This window comes from Chiloscyllium punctatum, chromosome 12 (assembly GCF_047496795.1).
Source record: "Chiloscyllium punctatum isolate Juve2018m chromosome 12, sChiPun1.3, whole genome shotgun sequence".
Taxonomy (NCBI): Eukaryota; Metazoa; Chordata; class Chondrichthyes; order Orectolobiformes; family Hemiscylliidae; genus Chiloscyllium; species Chiloscyllium punctatum.
This window is the reverse complement of record NC_092750.1, coordinates 32,284,245-32,301,425: the sequence shown is the minus strand read 5'-3', so window position 1 is coordinate 32,301,425 and position 17,181 is coordinate 32,284,245. Positions and strand designations below refer to the sequence as shown.

The 17,181-nt window shown below is 36.8% G+C and overlaps 2 protein-coding genes across 6 annotated transcripts in view; both read left to right on the top strand.

The window, feature by feature from the left end:
- Positions 1 to 4,914, top strand: part of dcp1a (decapping mRNA 1A) — a 71,187-nt gene extending 66,273 nt beyond the window's left edge. For both annotated transcript variants that reach the window (XM_072582289.1, XM_072582288.1), the window contains exon 9: positions 1,400 to 4,914. In XM_072582289.1, the coding sequence (XP_072438390.1) occupies positions 1,400 to 1,480 (81 nt within the window). In that variant the 3' untranslated portion in view covers positions 1,481 to 4,914. The remainder of the gene's footprint in view (positions 1 to 1,399) is intronic.
- A 4,378-nt stretch (positions 4,915 to 9,292) lies between these two features.
- LOC140483760 (transketolase-like) overlaps positions 9,293 to 17,181 on the top strand; it is a 57,373-nt gene continuing 49,484 nt past the window's right edge. Inside the window, exons 1-4 of one of the 4 annotated variants that reach the window (XM_072582286.1) lie at positions 9,306 to 9,533; positions 12,893 to 12,964; positions 13,907 to 14,024; positions 16,997 to 17,110. In XM_072582286.1, the coding sequence (XP_072438387.1) occupies positions 13,941 to 14,024; positions 16,997 to 17,110 (198 nt within the window). In that variant the 5' untranslated portion in view covers positions 9,306 to 9,533; positions 12,893 to 12,964; positions 13,907 to 13,940. Of the gene's footprint in view, positions 9,552 to 9,938; positions 9,958 to 12,892; positions 12,965 to 13,906; positions 14,025 to 16,996; positions 17,111 to 17,181 lie in introns of those variants that run through there. The other 3 variants (XM_072582284.1, XM_072582287.1, XM_072582285.1) reach the window with 3 other exon arrangements.

Sequence of the window (17,181 nt, the reverse complement as noted above, 5' to 3'; positions counted from 1 at the left end):
GGCTTTTTGGCCCAGTATGCCTGCATCAGTTGTTCAAACAAAAATCATTGCCTCATGCCAATCTCCTGCTTTTTCCTTATACCCTTGCTCACTCTCCTTTATCTAAATAATCTTTAATGTCCTCTTGCATTCCTCAATTGAACCTTCCTCCATCACAATTCCTGGTAGTGTATCCAGACTGTAACCACATGCTGAGCGAAAACGTGTTTCCTCATGTCATTCTTGCTGCTTTTGCTGATCATTTTAAATTTGTAAGCTTGCCCCTTTCATGAGGGAAACAGTTCTCTCTATATACTCTTTCAGCCTGTTCATGATTTTGAAACCTTTATCAAGTCTCCTCTTTGCCACCTTCTCTCCAAGGAGAATAGTCTCCACTTCTTTTAATCTATCCTAACTGAAGTTTCTCATCCTTGGAACCATGCTTGTTAAACCAGTTCTGCGTTCTCTCCGATATGTACACATCCTTGGTGTCTTGGTCAATTGATGAAGTGAATGACTACCAAAAAGATTTGAAGCTCCATCAGTTGTAGTCTAGATTCATGATGGTTATTACATGAAATGTTTGCATGGTGTATTGGTCATTAATGTAAATATGAACATTTCTATTTTTGAAGAAATGTTTTTGTTAAAAGTAAGATTACCTACCTTTTTGCTGTGATAATTTTAAACATAATTAAAAGCAGCAGGATTACAAGGGAACCAGATGTAAATTATGATTTTGAATGTTAGTTGTTTTTCTTGTGAATAAGGCATGGACGTATGACACCGGAACACAAGAACATTACAATGTGGATTGATTTTTATTACATTATACTTGTAGCACATTTCTGAGTCTTCCAAGCTGTGGGTGACTTTCTCCGTAGTGGTTAATCATTACTTTTTCACAACAGAACATTATCCACTGTCTCCAGATCCGCTACCAACTTTGACTCAAGTACTTCATCCTTGGGCTGAACATATTGTCCCAAGATCCATTGCAGATTGGCACACGATGATCTAAGCTTTTGCAACCCAAAAAAGCCCTACAAGGTTTTTCTTCCTCTTCGATCTTTGCTTGCTCCAGGCTTTGTAATAAGTCACTTGCTGGAAAAAATTGGGTAAAAGCAAAGCATTTTTTCTCCACTATTGACACCTCTTGCAAAATGAAGGGAGCTAGCTCATATGATGCATGTAGCATACACTACACAAGGTTGGGAAATCTTGAACAACTTGAATGCTTTGATGTGGAAAGAAGCAGTTTCTCTCATTTCTTTCAGGTGTGTTGTGGGTCTACCCTTGAATTACAAGTTAAATTAAATTACATGTTTATTGGAATAGGAGACAAATGTAGGTAATCTTATGCAGTTGAATAAAGTAATCGTGTGTTTGTTTTATTAAATTATGAACTTTTGACTTTCAGAATGACTCTGATTTTCTGAACACAATCCATGAAGCCTATCTACAAATTCTTCGAAAGAATGTAGGTAATATCAAATTATGAAAAACAACCTACTTTGAACTACAGGAGTAACAGGTCTTCAAAAGTACAAATAATGCAAATTGCTGTACTGAGCAACATTTATACTGTGAGAATACAACTTAACTTCACAATATTAATTGTCTTGACTTCTACATTCATATTTTGTGAGCATCAGTCTTTGTTTACATTGAAAAGGTATTACTCTATTTTCAGTTTAAATATCATAAGCACTTCTCAAAATATTTGTTAAAACAGATGTGTGTGTATATATTATACATATATACGATGCCTTAAAAGGTACAATGTAGTTAATGAGCAATGAGTTATTCCTATTTTTTTCTCTATAAGGAACACGTAAAATGATGTAGTTTTACATTGGTACCTTTTTGGAATTTGTCTTTTGTTTATATATTTGTTTCAGTTGTTCTGTCATATTTTAGTCATAAAACAAGCATTCTGTGGAGTTCTCAATTTTTGAAAATACAACTTGCAGTACACTTTCAAAAGCAATAGTAGTTTTTATTGCTTCGATGCAGAGGAAAGTTTTTTTGATAGATTTTCCAATTAAGTAAATTTGAAATGCTTTACAAACTTGTATTTGAGTGACAGACTCTCATTTCAAATAAATATGCAATATAAGTTAAGTTAGTTGATTTATGGACATCACGAAATTCCTTTTCAAATCATTAATTAGTTCTTATTCCACTGACCCTGTATGCTTACTGTACATTGCAAATTTAAATCAAACTTTTAAAGAAAAGCAGTCATGAAATGAACAGAGTTCAAAACTGACCATGTTTTATAATAAAATAAACTTGCGCATGTTTGCATGTCTATTACAATCATTGTAAGCAGGAAAATCTGATGACACTTTCTTGGTTATGGCACAAACCTCTACCCTATATTACTAGCTGTATATTGAATTGATACAAACTGTGGCTGCTTTTCCATCTTTTTCGGCATGTCAAAATCAAAAGGAAATTTCCCATCGAAGCAAGTAAAATATGGGTTTGCATGATATCTAATAGTCAATTCAAGCTTAATACTCCAGACAGTTTAAAATGATATATCTGAAAGTTATTTGTAGTCACTGATCCTAAAAATAGTTAACTGGTAAACTTATTGTAGTGTCAATATACAAGTTCACCTTTTGAAGACTTGGAAAAATCCCACCAATGGGGAGTTAACCTGTACATTGAATATAAAAGTAAAATTGCTACTGTGTGTAGTTTTCATTTTAAAATGTCATCAGTATCTGACATGCAGAATGGATGTATCTTTAAACTTTGAGGGCGAGAAGAAAGGGGTCGCCTTAAAGACCAGATTAAACTTGTACTCCATGATTCTAAAAAGTGGTAGAAGCAGGAACAGGCTATTTGGTCACTGAGGTCTGCCCCTGCCATTTAGCAATGTTATTGGCTGATCTAATGCAAGCCATCAGCTCTGATACATTAAAAATCTACCTCCTCTTTGATCTAGCTTCCACAACACACTTAAGTGCAGAGTTTTTGGATATCACTCCCCTCTGGGAGAAGAAAATTCTTTGTCCACTTGTTCTGTCACTCAAGTCCCTAGATTGACATTAGTGGAAACATCTAACTTGTTGTAAGGGTAAATTTATCAAGGGTACAAATCAAATATATAATCATTGTAAGAGAGCTGATGGGAACAGTTTTTTTACTTGAACACTCAATTTGTGACTGTCTATTCATAATGGTGTCTTTGCATTATACCAGCATATTATTGTGAACTCCATTTGATAGTGAAGCAGAATCTTCAGTTATAAGAATGTATGGGTCAGTTGTTCAGTAAACTAAAAACATTTTATCATCCTGTTGTCACATCCTTTAGTAAATCAAAATCCAAGGGTTGGATTGTATTTCTCAATGTACCATGATTATAGTGTTTTTTTGGGGGGTAAATTTAGGTAGATATTAGTTGTGATGGCTTTAATTAGTAAATTGATATGGCCGAATGCATGTCTGTTTGCAACCAATTAGCAAAAATATCTTTAAAATTCACAATTTTGTTTAAACAATCTGCATGTTTTTGGGGTTTAACCTTCCCTTTTACTTAATCTTCTCAAGACTCCTTCCCTCCTTATCTCTCCTTTTTCCCAGCAACATTTTTAGAGGGAAAAGCATGTTGAAATACTCTTGTTTGTGCTGTCCAGTGATTGGTCACAATAGGGACCTTTTTATACTATGTATAAAATGCTTGTACTCAGCACATCTCTTCTCTTCCCCCATACTTCTCCTCCTGCCAAGCTAAGATATGGAACATGACAGCATTTTGTAAAACAAAACGTCAATCCATCATTTAGCCTTTTCACAACTTACTCGTTGTTTGCTTTGTATGTGTGGAAAATATGCCACATTTGTGGATTTTCACTCCTTATGTACAATTTTTTTTCAGAAAATAGCTATTCTGTGGAACAAGGAGTATTTTGATCAAGTTCATTTTGTAATTCTGCAATTATATTTTTCTAATAAATTTGTTCTTTAAACCTATGATAAAATTGTACTGGTCTGTGATGTTTTTGATAGATTAGCTTGTGAATTCTAAATTGTCAAGTCTTGTCTAACTTATTGTTTGTGCAATAAAGATGCATAACTTATATGCAAACTCTTGAATTGGGTTTGTACCACATTTGTCAGGAGGTATGAAGTCATTTCCAGGACGGATATTATTGGAATTGACAATGAATGGAGGAATCACTATGCATTTGTTCATGTAACCATTAATTTTGTCTTGAATTATTGTTTCTAAAAGTTTCTCAACCACGAAATTGAACTGACTGGCCTATAGTTTCTCAGCTTATCTTTCCATCCTCATTCAAAAAAAGAGTGCAACATTTGCAGTTCTCTAACACCACCATATCTAAGAAAGACTGAAAAATAGTGTTGTCGTCTTTGGTAAAGACCGATGTAAAGTAATCATTCAGTACCTGAACTATGCTCTCTACCACCATGTGTAAACTCTTCTAGTTCCTAAACAGCTCTCCTCCTTTTAACACACTTTTTCAACTTGTATACCAATATGATGCTGCTGCTTCTTTTAACAAGGTTAGGTTGTCCTTGTTTTTTTTTCTAGGAGGTACTAAAGACACAGGCTGCAAAATGTCTGGATTGATCTACTTGGGGAAGCTTTTAATTAAAAAAAAAATACTGTACAATGAAAGGGGAGTGGCGAGTTCTCCCAGCTCAGCTTTAATTTGGTTTGGTTTTAGCAATCTGGCTGTTCAGAGCAAGCAGTGAGTCAGTTTTGAGGCTGCTGGTCAAAGAAACCGCTACGTGGAAGAAGGTGTTCCATCCTGAATCTCTCTGCCATCTCTCTTATAAGACCCAATGTTTAATTTTTCCTTTTTTTTGTACCAAGGGGTATTTTTGGGGATTGTTGCAAATAGTTGAAACAACATCACTAAATTGGGATAATCTGTTCGGTTTTCGGATAGGTTGTTATTCTATATTCTGTTCTCTCTTGTTTGTATTTCATTTTGTAATTTGCAAATAAATTCTGTTTTGTCTAAAACTAACTGATTGGGCCAGCTGTGTCACTCTTGGAACATTCACTTTGCTTAAAACAACTAGAAAAGTTAGGCTGTGGGCTACTTGAAATGTTTTGAGGGGGTCTGGCCTGGCCTGGTCTCTAATACCAATAGAAAACTCTGGGATTTCCTTTTTATGCTAGCTGCCAGTCTCTTTTCATACTCATTACTTTTATTTATCTCCTCTTTCAGCTTTGTTTTCCATTGTATTTTCTATCTGACATCTGTCAAAGCTCACTTTTCTGTCCTTCTCTTAATTTCTACTCGTTTTATAAAACTAGGGAGTTCAACATTTGTTTGTCCCACCTTTCTGTTTTGCGGGAGAATACCTCAACTATCTGAATTATCTCTGTAGGTAACCTATTGGTCAGCAACTGTGATTTTGCTGCCAGCCTTTGGTTCCAACTGATTTGGCCCAGACACATTCTTTATCCATTTGGCTTTTCCCAAATAATTATGACTACTCTGGATTATTTTGTCTTTGTAGAGCCAGCCTACACCACATGATACAACAAACCCTTAGATGATCATCTGTGAACAGTTGATCTACTTGATCTACCTCATTCCCAAGAACCATGTCGAGAAGTGCTTCCTTTCTCATTAGACGAAAAAAATACCACTGCGGTTAGGCCTCCATAATGGCCATCACTCCATATTACAAACCAGCCAACTGAGCTAACTGACCCCCAACACTCTCTTCCCAGTCAATATTTGGACAATTGAAGTAATTTGTTATAACTAACCTGTAATTTTTGCACCTTTCACAAATTCAGAGCTCCCTGGTTAACCAAAAGAGAAACTTAATTTCCTTGAACATTTTGTTCCTGTACATGCTTTCCACAGTTGATGTCCTTATAAACAACACCTTATCTCAGAGGCAAATAACTTCTGTCATATTGACCCTCCTGAGACCTCTTCAGCAGTACAACAATACTGACCCCTCACCATTTTTTCCTTTCCTTCATGAACATGTATCCAGAAATATTTAACACCCTGCCTTGAACCAGGTTCGTGTTCCGGCTGCAACGTAATATTTCCACATTTCTTTGTGATACAGGTCAAATATCATTACACAAATGAGTTTTGAAGCACAATGTCCTCTCGGGAATGAAGTAGTAGGAAGTTTGTCATTCTTGCCAGATTTGGCCATGTGACTCTAAAGCCACAGCAATATGATTGACTCTGACTCTTAACTGCCCTATAAACAGCCATAGGAAGCTACTAATGTCAAGTTCAATTAGGAATGGGCAACAAAAGCTGGCATTGTTAATGGCACCCACATCTCACAAGAGTAAAGAGAAACTAATGTCTGTGAATAAATCATTGTACTCTTGCCTCTTATTTTCATAAATCCAATAGGAAATCAATTATGAGAAATTGGGCAACTTTTTATACTATAATTTTACTGTTTGTAGATATTTTTAGTCAACATGTTCAGACATATTCATGACATGTCCAGCACATGTCAGGCTTGAATCTGGACCTTATGGCCACCAAAGCCCTGGTTTTACTGTTGTGGACAGACTTGATGCTCAAAGTACCAGGTAAGTATGTACATATTAGGGCATAAGTATAAAAGGAAATGGTATGAAGCCACACAGACAAATGAGTTTTTAATTTAGAAGTAGTGTCTAGTGTCTCACTAGTTGCGTTTTAATGATTAAGATGGCTGATTTATGCATGCATACTTAAGCACACAGGATTAAAGTGCTGATTTATCCAATTGACACTAACAGTGAAAACATCATTTTCCACTTGAATAATTGGAAAAAGCTAAGATTGCACATTTTGCCTTTCAAAATAAATAAGCCTGAGTGCTTTTTCTGGGAAATTTTTTTAACAATTAAAATCAGACTCTGCAGAAATTAAACTCATTCATTTGTGAGGGTAACTAAGCCACGCTGCTGATTTTATTATTGTATTACGCATACAGTAATGCATTCTGTTAATGCCAAAAGATCAAAGAAAATCTTCCACTATCAATTGTTTCCTCAGAACTTCTATGGACCAGTCATTTTGCCTGTTTTTGATTTGTGCAGTCCACACCTCCTTAGTTCTGATTACTTTCAGTCAATTATCAGCAAATCAGGAAAGTTTTTTTAAAAACAAGTGGCATAACAAGGAACCTACATAAATGTACTATTCGATTTCGAAAAACATTTTCTATTGGGGTTACTTGTGGTCTTCCTCTTGTTTGTATGGTGAGTACAGTTGAGTTTCAGACACAAGGAAACAATCATCTCCAATAAAAGACACTCTGAACACTGTCCCTTGACATTCACTGGTGTTACCATCACTGAATCCCCCATTAGTAACATCCTAGGAGTCACCATCAACCAAAAACTCAACTGAACTTGCTATAGAAACATAGTGGCTACAAGAGCAGGTGAGTGTCTGGGAATACCATCGTGAGTAACTCTCCACCTGACTTTCCAAAGCCCCATCTACAGAACACAACTCATGAGTGTGATGGAATCCTACTCACTCACCTGGATGGATGCAGCTCCAACAACAGAACACCACCCAGGAAAAAGCAGCACATTTGATTGGCTACACTTCCACAAACATCCTACTCTCTCCACTGATGCTCAGCAGAAACAGTGTATACTATCTACTGAGATTCACTGCAGAAAGCCACCAAAGATCTTTAGACAGTACCTTCCAAACCTCTAAGCACTTTCATCTAGAAGGACAAGTGATGTTAAACTTTAGAAATGTTGCCATTTGGTGCTGTTAGTGTTTCTACAAGATATGCCACTGACTGGTGTGTTTATTTAGTTTCCAGTTTCAACGTGGAAGATGTTAAACAGGTAGGGAATGGCAAAGCTTAGGATAGTCTTTTTGAGGAACGTACCCATATATTTCCTTCTAGCAGCCATAACATAATCTTAGCACAGCAACTAACCAAAACATTTGTTTTTCCCTACATCTGAGGAAAAGTGCATGGCATACAAAGGGCTTAAAAATTGATATTTTTTCAATGATGAGAAATGCTTTTGAACGTATGTATTTGTTCTTTGTTCACTGCAGTGCCCTGAAATATGCTTGAAAGAAACTTTGTAGCTCATGGAATAATTGGATGAGTAGCAACATGAATACAAATTTCAATTTGGCATAGAAATCAAAGCGTAATGATTAATGGAATTTTTCAGGTTGGTGGAAGAATGATCATGGAGTTCCGTAGGTAGACATTTTAGGATCAATATCTTTTGTTTTAACATTTTAATGACCTAAATCTTGGTATGTGGGAACAGTTTCCAAGTTTGCAGATGACACAAAATATGGAAGCGCTTTAAACTGTCAGTACAGTGTTAAACTTCAAAAGGACATTGATAAATCGGTGTAGTGGGCAGATGAAGTTCATTGTGCAGAATTGGTAAGTTAGATATCTGATGGAAAGAAAACAATGGATCTGTGAGGAGATGGGTGTATGTGTGCACAGGTCACTAAAGGTGGCTGCATAGGTAGAGTGACCAGTTAACATGGCATACAATATTCTTAGCTTTAGTAGTAGAGTACAAGAGCAAGGAGATTACGCTGAACTTGTGTTAGACCTTGAGTGGAGTATTGTATTTATATCTGGGTGCCATACTTTAGGAAGAATGTGAACATATTGTAGCGAGTGCTGAAAAGGTTTTTGAGAATAGATTTTCAGTTGTGAAGATAAATTGGAGAAGTTGAGACTGGTTTTCTTGGAGAGAAGGTGGCTGAGAGGAGATTTGATAGAAGTTTTCAAAATCATTAAGTGTTGATGAATGAGAAGGCACAGACATATGCCAATAGTCAAGAGAAGAAAATGTATAACCAAAGAGTAATTCACAAAGCCAGTCTGGGAGGCAGTGTCAGGAAGTGGAGGTGGGTTCCAGAAGGCATTGGATGATGAGTTAAATAAAAACAGTATTCAGGGTTAAGGCAGGAGAATGGGATTAAGTCATAATACTCATTCAGAGTGTAGGCACTATGGGCTGAACAGTCGCCTTTTGTTCCGTAACAATTCTGTCATTTTCTGATCTGAAAATGTTGAGCACTTTTACCCAACACTTTCCCTGAAGTCTTTCTTTCTGTTTGGTTGTACCCAGTGCCTGACCGTTACCGAACTATACGGTTAGATTATAAGCCGCTCGTATTCTAGGTTTGATGAAAGTTAAATGAATGCAATAACTTTAGGACACAGATAGATAGTTCTGTGCGGTGTAGTTTACAATGTGTTCTGAGGTGAGAAGGCACTGACAGTTTGTCGGTGGAAGCCAGTCGGAGGCGGTTGGCTCATCGACGCCCCGCCTCTCAGTCGGCGTCGGTGGGCGGCGGGGACAAGCTGAGGGGGGTTGTCGTGTCGTTCGCTCTCTGCTCTCACACACACACACCATCAGCGCCTCGGAGCTCTTTCAATCACCGCTGACAAGAGCCAGTGAGCTGGGCCATGGCGTGTTATCATAGACCGGACGCGAACACCCTGCAGGCCTTGAAGGACATGGCCAACACTCTGAGGATTCACTCCATAACTGCCACCAGCGAGGCCGGATCGGGGTAGGTGCCCAACCGGCGGTGGGTAGATCACAAAATCACCGGAAGATTTAAAGTTTGCTGCCTCGAGTGGGAGTTTCAGTTTGAATGCCCACCCCGCACACTGGGGAGCAGCTTGAATCCGGAGGGGCGGGAAACTGAGCTGAGATTTAAATTTTAACCGCCGTCATGTGTAAACATTTAAAAAAAAATATCCCGCCAGACTGGTCAGAAAGTGAAGGGGAAACAATATGTCGGAAAATGTCAAGATATGTTCTTAATTATGATGATGGTGGTGGTGATGATGATAAAGTAAATGTTGTTGGTTGTTGTGAGCCCTGGCACGGGGCAGGACGCGCGCACTCGCTGTGATGGCTGCTGGGGCCTGGCGGTGGAGGCCAGGCCAGGCCAGGCCAGGGGCTCCCTCACATCACCGGCTTCTAACCCGGTTTGTTTGCAAATTTAATTTTTCTTCCTCCATCACCGCCCAAACTTCAACGATCTGGCGATCAGTGGAGTTGGAGAACCCTCTCCAGCCGGGTAGTTAACCCACACCTGTAGTTTACTGTTATCCGTAAACATTTTGCAGTGGGTTTGCTTCGATATTGGGGAAAAGTGAGGACTGCAGATGCGGCACACCAGAGTTTAGATTAGAGTGGTGCTCTTACTTTGACATTGGTTTGTTTGTCATCTTTGGGTAACGCCCCCAAGACCAAAAGGACTGTGTTTAAACAGGGGAGTCTTAATATGTTTCCCAGGAGAATAAATGTGGACTTTTTGATATTCAACGATATAATTCGAGTATTTATTTTTTACTCAGTTGTTTTAGTTGCCTTTGTGTTGCTTACTGTGCGTCAATTCTTGTTTAATCAGTCTAATGCAATATTCCATCTTCGTAGAAGCTCATGTTTTCCTGTCCCTGGGGTGGTAAGCGTGATTTAATGATACGATTATGGAATATTTAGTGGATTCTGTGTTATTGTGAGTTTCCTTGTAATCAGTGTGATTCCCTGCCAGTGGCACATTGAGTAAGTCCAAATTTTAATTCTAAAATTTTAATTTTAAAACTCTGGGCTGATTATAATTGGGGACGCTACAGTTTATCCAGCAGCATCATTCGTAATTGCCACCTGGTGATCATTGTTTGTGTCCAATGTTAAGTGAAAACAGGAATGACCTTAGTCGTGATACGTCTTTAACTGACAAGTCTACGAGCTCTGTGGTCAAGGAATGTCTATTTTGGAACAGTTTCAATACCAGTAAATACACTGTCAAGGAATGACTGCCTTCAGTAAATGAATCTGGCTTTCAAGAATAATAATTTTATCTTTTTGGACTCTAAGTAAAAGATCCACAGTGAAAAAGTGGGTAAGGAGGCAGAACTGAAAATGCCAAATATAACAGTGAAATACTGCAGAAATGGTGTTTTGTAAATCTCCAAATTAATTCCTTTTCTTTGGTTTTACAATCATTGGTAAAGGTGTATCATTCATAAACAATGGCTACTGTTGTAAAATGAAGATTGTATAGTGTACAGTTTGTAAGCCTGTTTCATTTTGCAGTTTAGACTTTTTTCCCCTCATTGTTTCAACTTCGTGATTATGGATGCTGTCCCCCCCCCCCCGCCACTGCCACCGCCACCGCCACCACCGCTATGTTGCTGCTAATGACATTTAGTTTCAAATTTGATTTTTTAAATTAATTCATGGGATCTATGCATGACTGGCCAGGCCAGCATTTATTACCTATCTCTGTTTACCCAGAAGTGTCAACATATTGCTATGAATCTGAAGTCACATGTAGGCAAGACCAGGTAAGGATGGTAGTTTCCTTAAAAGGGCACTTGTGAACTAGGTGGGTTTTTGTGACAATGGTTTCATGGTCACCATTAGATTCCTAATTCCAGGGATTTATCAAATTCAAATTCCACTATCCGTCATGGCAGGATGGAAACTTGGGTCCTTTTACTAGGGCCTCTGGACTAATAGTTAAGCGGTAGTACCAGTAGGCGATCACCTTTATGAGGCACGTCATGAAGATCACCAAGACTAATCTTATGCTTTCCTAATCTTTCTCAAAGACGTTCCAGGATCATCATCAGAATCAGCAATTCTTGCTGACATATTTCTGTATTTTGTCAAGGACAGGGTTCTCAACCTTTTGCACTTGATGTGCCACCAATCATTCTTTTAAATAAAACCTGGTCCCACCATAATAAAAACAAAACTTAACATTCTGAAGGCTGTATTTTTACATTTGCATGTATTTTAGTACTATATTAAAAATAATTGAAATTTTTAAGGACATTAAAGTTTCCAATGATATACTGTGAATATGTTTTATTGCTAAATTATATTTCTTTAAAAATCAGATAACTATTTAGTCAATAGAAAAACCTGTGGTTGCATTTCATTAGCAAACAAATCAATGTTTGATTTGCCACTTAGATGACCTTAAAGTTCTGCTAGTGGTTGAGAACACAGGTTCAGGGTGCTGAGACCAATTGTGGAACCTTGTGGAACTGCTGACCCAGTGAAATATGCTAATTCAGCACAGACCAGATATCAAATTACAGACAGTCCCATCTTTATTATGTTATTTATTGTATTTATTCTTTAACACAGGGGGACATACTTGATTTTATTATGTTGCCCTGCCCAGTAGCAAGGAGGCACAGAGCATAATTCAATATAAATAATTTCTTTGAGAGGTTTGGTTATAATACAAACCAAATTGAAGATTGAAATGAAGTATTTATTCAAAGAGTCTGTTTACAACTGCTGATAAAAAATAAATGTGCTAATTTATGCAAGCTGAGTGTTGTTTCACCATGGAAAGTGTGTTGCAGAATCAGCATGGACCTTATCTTATTAGCTGCCATTCCAAAAGCAAGCTCAGAAAAATAATTGGTCATCTGTGCTTTATGCTGGCGTCACTATGGGTATGGTAACATTGTGGCTATGCTGAGAGTATAGATCATCTACTAATGATTTGAGTTCAAAATCCAACATGGCAGCAGCATAATTTAAATTCAATAAAATAAAGCTGAAATACAATAATAGTATCAGTAATGGTGACTATGAAAACATTAAACGTAAACACATCTTATTCACCAATGTTCTTTTTAGGGTAAGGAATCTGCTGCCCTTACCTGTTTCTCCCTATATGTGATTCCACATTCTCCTATGTCTTCTGGACTCTTTGTGCTTTCTGAAATGGCCTAGCTGCTGGGTTATATTCACCAGAATGAAGGCTGACCATCACCATCTAGAGGATACTTCAGATAGGTAATAAATTATGCCCAGCTAGCAAAGTCAACATCCCATATTTTTTAAAACGGGCGATATTTTACTTTTATTCTTATTGCCTATGTACTGTTCCAGGTATAGATCACATTAACAAGATGCAGAATTGATGGATATATGGTTAAGTATGGCATGAAAGGATTACTTAAGGTTTGAATATGTTAAACATTAATATTAATAAACATTTAGTTTGTTTAAGTATTTCAGTTCCATTTGAGATTTTGTCTGATGGAATTGAGGGTATAAGTAACATGGAATGTGTTCTAACCTGCATGAGAAGAATGGACTAAAAAAGTTGTAATGTGGTTTGCTGCACCAATTTATTGATCCAGTGAAGTTTCTGTTTAAGTCAATAAATGTTTCTATCTACTTAACAAATTAAAATATTGCTCATTAGTTGCGAATAATATCTCTGGGGTTGGACAGCATTTCCTTCCAGATGCTAGCAAATCGAAGTCTGACAGAGCAAATATTTTGACTAATTTTGATTGAATTAATGTTTTTACAAGTTTGATTTTTGACAAGTTTGAATTCTAGGAAGGGAAAGTCATGAATCCAAGGAATGTTGGCACCTGTGCCTTAAAGTAATTTGAATTATTGTTTTGTTTCTTAAAAGTAAAACTTTATTTTAGTTTATCTGAAACTTTACAGCATACCATTTTCTGTTTGTTTTTGTATGTTTAAGATACTAAGAAAAATCTATTTCCTCTGTAGAAAAGAAGGAAAGAGTTAGTTTAAAAGGTGCTCAGAAATCTGTGCTTTCAATTTATTATGATTTAATAAGTAATGATGAGCTTATTGATACTCTGTATATTCCCAGATTTTCCTTGTTGCAAAGATTTTACACACAAATCAATACAGCACAGTTTTACAACATAATTTTAGTTTTAAATGTATTCCAGTTTTGCAAATTTTAAAAATATCCTGCATTTCTGAATGCAGTTTATTGGGATGATATTTTGTAGGAGTTGCTGAATTAAGATAAAACAAACCTCAAGTTTTTGCTTACTCTGAAAGGAAATGCTGCAGAATTGAACCATCAATAACAGAGCATGAACTGTGTGACGTGTCAGCATGTTGTTTGATTTACAGACATCCCACATCATGCTGCAGTTGTGCCGAGATTATGTCTGTGCTATTCTTCCATGCCATGAAGTACAAACCACATGATCCTAAGAACCCTAACAATGATCGGTTTGTACTCTCAAAGGTAAGAATTGCTGCTGTAAACATTACAAATATACCTTGACATCAAATTTTACATTAAAATTTATTGTATACTGAAGTTATCAATTTGCCATTCAGGAAGGGCCATTGAAGTTTTATCTGTAGCAGGTGAGACTAAGAAAGCAGGTACTACATGTAACGTTGTAATCTTTCCTGAGAGTCACGGACCTATAAATTTAGTATATTATTGTATAGACTGGTAAATTGAGAAGATGTAATAATCTGAGATTTACTTGTTAAAAGTTAACATAACTAAAATTTTGAATGAGAGGCAAGTGCATAATGACTGTTTAATTTATAGCACATGGATTTTGACTCTACAGCTTTGTGCTGATTTTCAAAATGAATCTTATCTGAAATACAAAATAATTGTTCAGTTAAAATCCTTTCAGGGAAGTATTATGTATGAAATTACTTATCAGATGAAAAGGGACAAGCACTGCTACCAACTAAAATGTTTAGCTGAAACATTTGTAACTATATAGACAGTTCATCAACCTTTTGATTAATAAATAAAAAATCATTTAACCTTGTTGAAAAGAGACATTTTGAAGCTTTTCATCTTGTACCCATAGTAATAATTTGCATGAAATACCAATTGAAAGGAAAGCAACATCTATACTGTAATGGAAAAGAATTTGAGTTGGTTGGCAAGTAGATTCTGATTGATAGAGGCATTGCCCTGAAAAATTAACCAGAAAATCACTTCCACCTATTTGCTTTGTTGAAACAAGCATGCTGTGTGTTCATGTACTTTCTATCTATAAAGGACAGAGCCATGTGTATTAAGATATTTAGCTTCCAGATTCACACTGCTCAATATTGGAAGTCCCTATAGACTATCTTAAATAGGTTGTCGTCATAATTCTTCACATAATTGTGAGTATTTCGCAAATGTTATCCAATTACAGAACTATGTCTAATATTGCACACAGTTTTGAGTTTTATAAGCAGGGATTGCTTCTGTGCAGTAATTCCCTTGCCTGTTGCAAACAACCAAAGGGATACACTATTTGACTCAGCCTGACAGTCTTTGGAGTATATGGTAACCTTGTATCATACTGGCACTGAAATCCATATATCTCATTTGCATAGTCGACAGAATGACTTTTTGGCTTGACAGCAGCATTTTCTTGCTTGCAGGCACCGCTTATGCAATTGCATAGGACTCACATGAGCAGCTATTTTCAGATATTGCTCAATTTTTTGCATGATTCTAGGATAATTGGAGATAAACTGGGCACTTCTCAGAACCAAAGAATCATGCTTACATGATATAGAGTGAGAAATAATCTGACTGAGGTTGCAGGATAGAATTGATGTGCCATATTACAGCATCAAGTTTCCATGGTGAACAAATGGTTCAGGTCATCCTCACTGAATAGGGCCTGAGCCATTCTCCCCATTAGCTAAGGCAGGAGTTACTGTCTTTGGAAGGTCTGAACAGAGGGTTAGTAGGAAGTGACACTACAGCTGGGGAGTGAGACCTGAATAGAATGAACATTACTATTATGATGAACATTGCCAATTAGATAATTTCTTGCAAAACAGTTTTATTTCATAAAGATTTACATTTGTGTGCATTATCATATGTGTTTCATGTGCTATGAATTACTTGAAGTGCAGTGACTGTTTTAGAGACAAACCTGTGACTGTTTTGTAGTGACCCTTACCATCATTATGTATATAATGATTCTTTTATTATGGGTGAGTCAGTTTTTTTTTAGAAAAGCATTTGTTGCTATCTTGGCCAGTTAGAAAGGTCCAATGTAAATACAGTTGTGTTTGAAATTAATGCTTTCCTTGGATATTGTGGCTTTAAGTTTAATGGAAGGTGATTATTGAGTATATTGTTGAATTATTCTAATTCTGATTCTGTGTGAATTCAAATTCCCCATTATGTCAGCTCAAGTGCAGCAGTGATATTACAATGCAACTATACCACCTAATGAACGAGTTAATGAGAATGAAAAAGGAGCCCTTGAAAAACAAAAAGTAGCCCCTGAAAATCCAAAGGTCACCCTTGGGAGAGCCTCAAGAGCTGCAGTTGTGAGGAAAGAAATATTTTGATCCCTGTTATGAGTGCAGTGTGCCATGTATAATGTCATACATTTGGCTGTATAATGTGTGCTAATTATAGCATATTGATTGCTTAATCAATTTCTCTTTGCATTTGAACTGTTGATCACAGCATTGCCATAACTTTAATCGTGTATCTGTAACTTCTGGGCATTTATACAGCATATGTCAGCAAAGAGGTTGGAATTTGGAATGGATCTGTTTTTGCCTTCTATTCATTCTTTCTCATGGGATAAAGTGTGGTGAATATATAACACCAGAGGACAAAGTCACTTAACCATTCTTCATCCATTGAGACATGCCCTTAACAATTCCTCGTCCATTGAGACATTTTCTCTCTCTCTCTCTCTCTCTCAAAACACATGGAGGTGAAACCCTATTGTGTTCTAGTTTATTTTAGTTAAGTGTGTTCCCTGGTATAAATGGGCTCCAAACAAGTCTCTGACAATCAATCCCCCAAGTAATCAGTTGTACTCTGAAAAATTACGATTATAAATAGATTTTCAATTTTTAAATAATCTCCACCTTCAGATTGAATAAACTGCTTCTTTGAGGGAGGGGCAAGATGCTGCTTCCAAATTTCTAGCTTACCATCTCTCCCTCAACAGGCTGCAAGTCCGTGGAATGATGCTGAAAATATTGAGAGCAACCAACCCTTTTGTGCAAAGAATTCTTGGCAACCAAGCAAGGCTTGTGCATAAGACACTTAGAAATCTGGTGGAAGAACAAGCATTCCGAAATTTCTGTGTTGATTTTTGATTCCAGTATTTTACAGAATTGGGCATGAAAAACACAACTGATCACCTATGACAAAGTTAAAAGTGCAAAATGCATATTTAAGGAGTTTGTGTCAAAATTCTATTTTCTGTGTTTCAGGGCCATGCAGCTCCAATTTTGTATGCAGCTTGGGCAGAAGCTGGTTACCTGAATGTAAATCAGTTGCTAACACTGAGGAAAATGGGTTCCATTCTTGAAGGGCACCCTGTTCCGGTGAGTCTTAAGAAAATATCGCATTAATTTACTTTGAGAAGAGTTCTGAAAAGGAAAGGTAATCTTAAAAA